An 8,055-nucleotide genomic window follows, 5' to 3' on the forward strand; every position below is an offset into this window, starting at 1 on the left:
CGATTAAGGTGGGAATGTTGAATGGAACCCTAGCCTTTTTTATAAAGGACCAGGTCGAACTGGTGAACTAAACCAAACTAGATCGGTTTGGTTTGGTTTAGTTTTGTTTATATATCATAAGGAAAACAAAACCAGACGTTTCTTATACCCCTAGTATAAATTGATGCCAATGATGAGTAAGCCTTTATTTTGTTATATTTCTATATTTCATGAGGTTTGATTATATAGGGTTATTGAGAGAGGGAATACTTTGGGAGTGAGTTTATCACTAATGAGAGAAACGACATTCTCGCTGATGTTTCTATCGTATTATATCATTGTTTTTGTTTTCTAGTTTAGGTTGAGCATTAAACTCAAATTGTCAGGTTTTTGGATGGGTTTTAGCAGACATTTTAGAAGGTCAAACGATTTCTAAATTAAATGTGTGAACTATGGATTTTGATGTCCCGGATGTGTACTTTCTGATGATTCAATTCTCAAGTCGTTTGATGTTTTCTATGGAAAGTTATGGCAGTTTGAGTAACAAAGAGTCAAGAATTATTGCAACTTTTGAAATTCTGTCTTAATTACTATAATCTCTTTCATTTGCTTTTATTAATAATTTATTGAAGGAATTTAGGAAGACACTTTGTAAGACTATATATAGTGGTATTTTAATCTTTACCAAGACAAGGTTAAGAAAGAAATAATAAAAGATTGAGTATTAGTGTCCATACTTTATTCTTTCTCTCTTCAATAAAAAGCTCCACCACTCAAATAATTTTTTTTTTTTCAGTTTATATTTCCTTGCTTGATATTGTGGACTTATTTTTGGAGAACTTTCTTTAGCAATATATTGTACATGAAACGTATTACTCCCTTTTTTCATGGCTTGTTAGGTATTTTCTATGTGCAGGAATACTCAGATTTCTAACAAAGTCATCTCACATGTGGGTTATCTATATGCATTATGGGTTAGTTTTTTGGTTTATGAGTTTTTTATTTTGTGCTCTTGCAAATGATAGAGATATATTATTGGGCACGCGCGCAAGCAAAAATTGTTATTTTTATTTTTGAAAGAATGTCTGGCATTAGCGTCATAAAGAACTGACATTTATTATCGAGTAGGCTCCTTTAATGTCAGTCATAGATCGACATGAAGAACTACAGGCGTTCAATGTCGACCAAAAACCTTTTTATATAGATTTGGCATTCTTTGTTTGAGTTTCAACTTCCAACTAAGTTGGATTTTCATGTTTGATCTTTTTCCTCTTATTTTCACTAACATTTGGTTGTGCTACCAAACAAATAAACTCAAAGCTTGTAAATTTATCAAAAAGTAAGAATATGAACTCAAAATTGGTAACATAGATTCAACTAAAACTGTTATACTGCCGATAGTTGAACTTTTATGAGTTTGGATAAGCTGTTGTATTCATAAGTTTGGATTAAGTTACAATATTCTATGGGATTTTTATGTCTAGTACTTTTAATGTTAGAAGCTCATTAACAATTTCCTCTCATTTTCGATGGTAATTGGTTATGTCATTGAAGTTCTCTTCTTATCCTTTCCCCCATTTTGAACGAACCAATCAATTTGAGACTGTAATCTCCAAAATTTTGATGTTCAAGATGCTAAATATCATATGGTCGAATTAATATGACTTCAACAAAAATGATCGAATTAATATGAAATATCTGCATCTTTTTTTACTTTCCATTTATTTCCTTGAAACAAAAATATATTTTAAATAAGATTTTCTCATTTAAGATTAGTAGGTCAAATGTCTTTTTAGTTAAAAGTAATAAATTAAGTGATTCTTGAGAGAAACCAACATGCTGCTAAAAAATTTGTTGTAATTTAAGTGGTAAGACAGTCTTTCAATGTAACACCCCGCACATTTTTTTTAGCAATAATGTAATTTCAGTAACTTATGGAAAAAAAAACTTCAAGGATCAATTACGGTTATTACGGGGTTATGAAAATGTGTTATCAATTGAATTATGCTTTAGCATCCAGGGACTTCAAAACTTCATTTTCGGGGGGAATTCTGGGCTCATTCGTAGCGGGGTCTAAGTAATGATATGTGATTATTTCAAGCCTAAAGAATAATATGAGGATGGCTCAAGCAAGTTTTATAGCTCATGATAGTATAGAGCCTCATGATAAGTTTCTCATGAATGTGAGACTTAATTAGACAGAGTTATTCTCAGACATGTAGACCCTAGGAAAAACATCACAGTTGACGCTTCTAGAGTAGAAGCAATTTTTAGTTGACTAGATTTGTTCTGGTATGTATCTTCAGATGACGCATTATATAGTATGACCAGTTTTTTCACTACACATATAAAGTTTTCCTTGTGACATGGTAGGCTCAGATATATGTTTTTAGTATATAAGACTTTCTTAACTTCATGACTGTTTTCACAGTTCTCAGCTCAAACGTGTAGAAGTGTTGCTGATTTTCAACATCGTAAGTTTCATAGTTATTTATGGAAGTGGTTGTTACACCTATTTTGGTACTAGTTTTAGCTATGTCAAACGATAACCCTCGTGTTGCATCTAGTTTTTTTAAGAGTCTACAGTTAGCAATGGGTACTCGATTGGATTTTGGTACAATTTTCACCCATAGACTAATGGTCAAATAGAACGTTTGAACCAGATATTGGAAGATATGTTATGCGCTTGTGCACTAGAGTTTTCAGGGAGTTGGGACTCTCACCTGCATTTAACAAAATTCGCATATAATAATAGCTATCAGACTGCCACTGGCACATTGCCATTTAAGGCCCTATATAGAAAGAGTTGTAAGTCTTTAATATGCCAGGGTGAGGTTGGTGAGAGGAAGTTGCTAGGTCCTGAGCTAGTGTAGACCACGAATGAGGCAATACAGAAGATCAGAGCTCGTATGCAACCAGCTTAGAGTAGACAGAAGAGCTACGCCGATGTAAGATGTAAGGACCTGGAATTTAAGACTGGTGTGAAAGTGTTCTTAAAAGTGGCACCCATAAAGGTATTCTGAGGTAAAAAGAAAAGTTGAGTCCGAAATTCATTGGACCTTTCGAGGTCCTGGAACAAGTTGACCCCGTAGCTTACCATTTGGCATTGCCCCCAGCACTGTCTTCAGTTCATAATGTCTTCCATGTTTCGATGCTAAGGAAGTATGTGACAGACCTGTTCCATGTAGTTGAATGACAACTTGAGCTACAAGGAAAAGCCTATAAAGATCCTCGCCAGAGAGATAAAAACATTGCACCGCTGAGAAATTGCTTTTATGAAAGTCCTGTGGCAGAATCACCAGTTCAATGAGGCTACCTGGAAGCGAAAGGATGAGATGAAGGCCCAGTATCTGAAGCCTTTTCAAGAATGAACTTTTGAGGAAGAAAGTTCATTGAAGAGAGAAGAATGTAACACCCCCGAAGTTTTTTTTTTCAAGAATGAACTTTCGAGGACGAAAGTTCTTTGAAGAGGGAAGAATGTAACACCCCACACATTTTTTTTTAGCAATAATGTAATTTCAATAACTTTATTATTTGGAATTTCAATAATTGTTAATAGTTGGAGGGCATTTTTGGAATTTTGGATTTCAAGTGTAAGTGTGGGAATTTAATTCTTGGCATGAAATTATTCAATTTGAAAGTTAATGGCAAGAATTGATTTTCTTTTGAAACGGAAAGGAATTTAATAGTATAAAACGGAAAGAAATTTAATATTATAAAACGGAAAAAAATTAAATGTAATTATATTTATTTCCTTTTTTGTTTTATTATTATTATTTTTATTGTTGTTTTTTATAAAAAGTCAAACCCCACCCCTTTCTCCCTCGCGACCCACCGGCACCCCCCCTTCAATTTCTTTCTCCCTCCAGTCGAGACCTTGCCACCGCTCCAGCTATCCTCGTTGGCTTGTCACGTCGGTCGGCGATCTCTTCTCGCCCATCCCAACAATGAACCCGTGGCCAGTCACCAGAATTTTGGACCTTAGATTCGAGCACTGGTGGAATTTTAAGGTAGAAGTGTGTTGTCAGGCATTGTGAAGGATTAAGTTGGGTTCGCAAATGAACTTAAGTTCGAAACTAATTTTGGACCAAACAACGTTTTGATTGAGGCATTTTTTTGAGAGATCGAAGGCAGTTTTGGAACAAGCTATACTTTGGGGCTTGATTTAAGATTCATCTAAGCGAGGAGAAAGATTAAATTGCTTGCCACTTAGGCATAATTTGAAGTAAGTAATCTTACTACTGGAACTGTCCACGGGCCAGACATTAGATGTATGTTAGCAGGATAAATGAATGATATGGCAGAATGATAGCATGGTGGTCTGATAGTACAGTATGACCGATGTATGTTCTGGAATGAGATATGAAAGATTTACTTGTGCACATAGACACTTGAATGCTAGCATGAGATGGTATGTGATTCCATATGGTTGTATTTGATCTGTTGATGTTGAGATTGTAAGACTAGTTACAAGAATAATTTTGACTGTCCTGAGATTTAATGGACTGCTTAGAAAAGATATATGAGCATGTGATAATATGACTGAAGCATGTTAATGTATAAGCATGATTTAGAATTTTATGGAATATATTAAAAGGACGATTGGGCATGACCCTAAATTATGAGTCAAGCGATACTACTATAGAAATATCTTAAAGTTAAGTGAAAGTTGGAACATTTTGTTGATGTGCTTATTGATGTTATTTATTATGAAAGTGTATAAGTTATATGATGAATTATGAAATTTCAAATGTTTGATTGTTACATGAGTTAGTACATGAAAGTGATGTACTAGAGTGGATTCAGTAATACTAGATTAATTACGTATGTTTAAGTTAACTAACCTGACCTTGATCGGGAGATTTTAGAGGATTCATAATTAGGTGAATATTATATGTAATATAAAGTTAGATGCAATCTCTTTTCCTTTCCAGACTATGTGACTGCATGAAAGTGATGCACGTCCAAGGGCGCTAGTACATGAAAGAGATGTACTAGGGCTAGTGTGTATGAAAGTGATACATACCTAGAGGGTACTAAGGTGTACGAAAGAGGTACATACTCAGTGGGTTATGTGTATACGAAAGAGGTGTATACATAACTAGATGTACGAAAGAGGTACATACTTAGTAGGTTAGGTGTATATGAAAAATGTGTATACTTAACCAGGTGTACGAAAGAGGTACACATTCAGTGGGTTATGTGTATACGAAAGATGTGTATACATAACTAGATGTACGAAAGAGGTACATACTCAGTAGGTTAGGTGTATATGAAAGAGGTGTATACTTAATCAGGTGTATGAAAGAGGTACACATTCAGTGGATTATGTGTATACGAAGGAGGTGTATACGTAACAATGTGTACAAAAGAGGTACACATTAAGTAGGTTATGTGTATACGAAAGAGGTGTATGCATAACCATGCGTAAGTAAGAGATTGTGTTTCCTTCGGTATTCACCAGAGGTTGTGGGTCCTACGGGACTTACTAGAGGTAGTGGACATACTTAACTACAGTAGGATAGGACTCAATCCCTCTTCTCGTTTCATGTGTATATGTGACCCATAAGGACTAGAGCAATTTATATGTTTCACCAGAGGTGGGTATCTAGAGGACATAGATGCCTAGCCTGACCCCAGTAATGGGGCTACTTACTGAGTATTTTATACTCATTCTTTCTCATGTTGTTGTTTCAGGTAAAGGGTAGAGATGCACCGATGATGGACAAGCAGAATTCGTGATCGAGCCACTGGGACTAGTTTTTACGCTTCCGTTCATGAGATTTAAAGTTATTTTCATGTTCTTCTTAACTTTTAGTTTTGATGCTTAAAACTTACTTTTAAGAATTGTTTTTTAGACTTATTTATTGTCCTTTATGATTTATGGGTATCCTACTATTATTTTAGTATTTGAATTTAATGAAAGACTTTTGGACTTACCTTATTTAATTAGCATTAATTTTGCCATAACTGAGTGCGTTTTGAGTTCCATGCATGCACGTATTTAGTAAGGTCTAACTTAAGTCCTAGGGGGTCAGGTCGTTACATTCAACCTTTCTTATTATTGAGTTATCTTCCCTATTTCTGGTTGGATTTTAGGTTTTAGCTTGCTTCTGTGTCTGTAAAATGATTATTTTAAGCATTACCCTTTTTAATCCATTGTGTGCAAAAATTAAGAAAGCTAGACAGTGTGTTCAAACAAAAACTATCTAATCTCCACACTTTGATTAAGGTTGTGAGCTAATTATAACCTCGATTTGTTGATAAGAAACGATTAAGAAAATGCTTTAGGACTGAAATAAGTCCAATTGATTGTGTCAAAGGTTGTTCCTATTTTTAGGGATTAGTTACTTTGTTATTCATGCTCTATAATTGTGGAGCAAGTATAGGACTTTTTGTTAGAGGGTTGTTATGTTAAGCTTTAAATATTGTTATGTTCATCTTTGTAATGCAGATTTCTATTGTCTTTGGCTTAACAAGTTTTATTAAATAATTCATTGTTTCAACTTTGCAATAACAGAATCCTTTGTTTTTCTTATATTAAAACAACAATTGGTATCAGAGCCTCATTCTTGAGGGATCTGTGAGTGAGTGTTTTTTGTGTCATGGACATTCAAGCAAGTTCCCTTCAATTTCTCCACTAGTGTTTGATGGAGACAACTACCAGGTTTGGGCAGTTCATATGAAGGCATATATGGAAGCTTTGGATATTTGGGAAGCTGTGGAAGAGGATTATGAAATTCCTGACCTCCCAAACATTCCTACCATGACACAGATTAAATTGTGGAAGGAGAAAAAGACAAGGAAATCCAAGGCAAAGGCTTGTTTGTTTGCTGAAGTCTCATCTACTATATTCACTCAGATAATGACTCTAAAATCAGCATATGAGATATGGAATTATCTCAAGTCAGAGTATGAAGGAGATGCAAGAATCAAAAGAATGCGTGTGATAAATTTGATTCGAGAATTCGAGTTGGAGAGGATGAAGAAAATAGAATCAATTAAAGAGTATTCTGATAGGTTATTGGGCATAGCAAACCGAATCAGATTACTTGGTTCTACATTTAAGGACTCAAGAATTGTTCAAAAGATTCTTGTAACAATGACTAAAAAATTTGAGGCATCTATTTCAGCCTTGGAAAATACCAAGGATCTAACTCAAATTACTCTTGTAGAAATTCTCAATGCTTTACAATCACAGGAGCAAAGAAGAGCTATGAGGCTAGAAGGTGTTGTTGAAGGAGTCTTGCAAGCGAACCATGAGAATGCAAGGAACAACAAGAAGAATCAAAATCCTAATGGAGAATCCTCAGTCAACAACAAAATAGGAGTTAAAAAGGGGTCCTATCCTCCATGTCAACATTGCAATAGAAAGGGTCATCCTCCTTTCAAATGTTGGAGAAGACCAGATGCCAAATGCACCAAATGTAACCAAATGGGACATGAGCTGTAATTTGCAAGAGCAAGAATCAATAGCAATGTGAAGAGGCTAAGATTGTTGATCAAGAGGAGGAGGAGGAACAATTGTTTGTGGCTACATGTTTGTAGGTAGTGAATCAAACGAAAGCTAGTTAATTGACAGTGGCTGCACTAATCATATGACTTATGACAAGGAATTGTTTAGAGATTTGAAGCCAACTAATATCACCAAAGTAAGAATCGGCAATGGGGATTACATCTCTATCAAAAGAAAAAGGCACTGTTGCGATTACAAGCTATAATAGGTTAAGCATATACAAGATGTTCTCTTGTTCCTGACATTTAACCATAATTTGTTGAGTGTAGGTCAACTTATTGAAAAAGGCTTTAAAGTTACTTTTGAAGATAAATATCATTTGATTAAGGATGCAGCTAATCAGGAATTTTTTCAAAGTTAAAATGAAAGGAAAGAGTTTCTCACTCAATCCTTTAGAGAAGAAGCAATCTGTTTTTCTCTCACAGGAAGATGTCACAAGTATTTGGCACAAGAGAGTTGGACACTATCATCATCAAAGTTTGTTCAACTAAAACAAAATAGCTAGCATTTAATGTTCCAAGCTTGGTGATGCAATCTGAAGTTGCAAAGCATGTCAGTTT

At 34.8% G+C, this 8,055-nt stretch overlaps 1 protein-coding gene across 1 annotated transcript; it reads left to right on the plus strand.

The window, feature by feature from the left end:
* Positions 1-6,673: 6,673 nt before the first annotated feature.
* LOC120090572 lies at positions 6,674-7,432 on the plus strand. The gene has a single exon (XM_039048301.1). It carries the CDS (start codon positions 6,674-6,676, stop codon positions 7,430-7,432), a length of 759 nt encoding a protein of 252 aa, XP_038904229.1.
* The last annotated feature ends 623 nt before the right edge of the window (positions 7,433-8,055 follow it).

This window comes from Benincasa hispida, chromosome 11 (assembly GCF_009727055.1).
Source record: "Benincasa hispida cultivar B227 chromosome 11, ASM972705v1, whole genome shotgun sequence".
Taxonomy (NCBI): domain Eukaryota; kingdom Viridiplantae; phylum Streptophyta; class Magnoliopsida; order Cucurbitales; family Cucurbitaceae; genus Benincasa; species Benincasa hispida.

Bases quoted from the DNA above. Each gene is read 5' to 3' on its own strand.
- LOC120090572 (XM_039048301.1), top strand. From the start codon at position 6,674: ATGGAAGCTTTGGATATTTGGGAAGCTGTGGAAGAGGATTATGAAATT.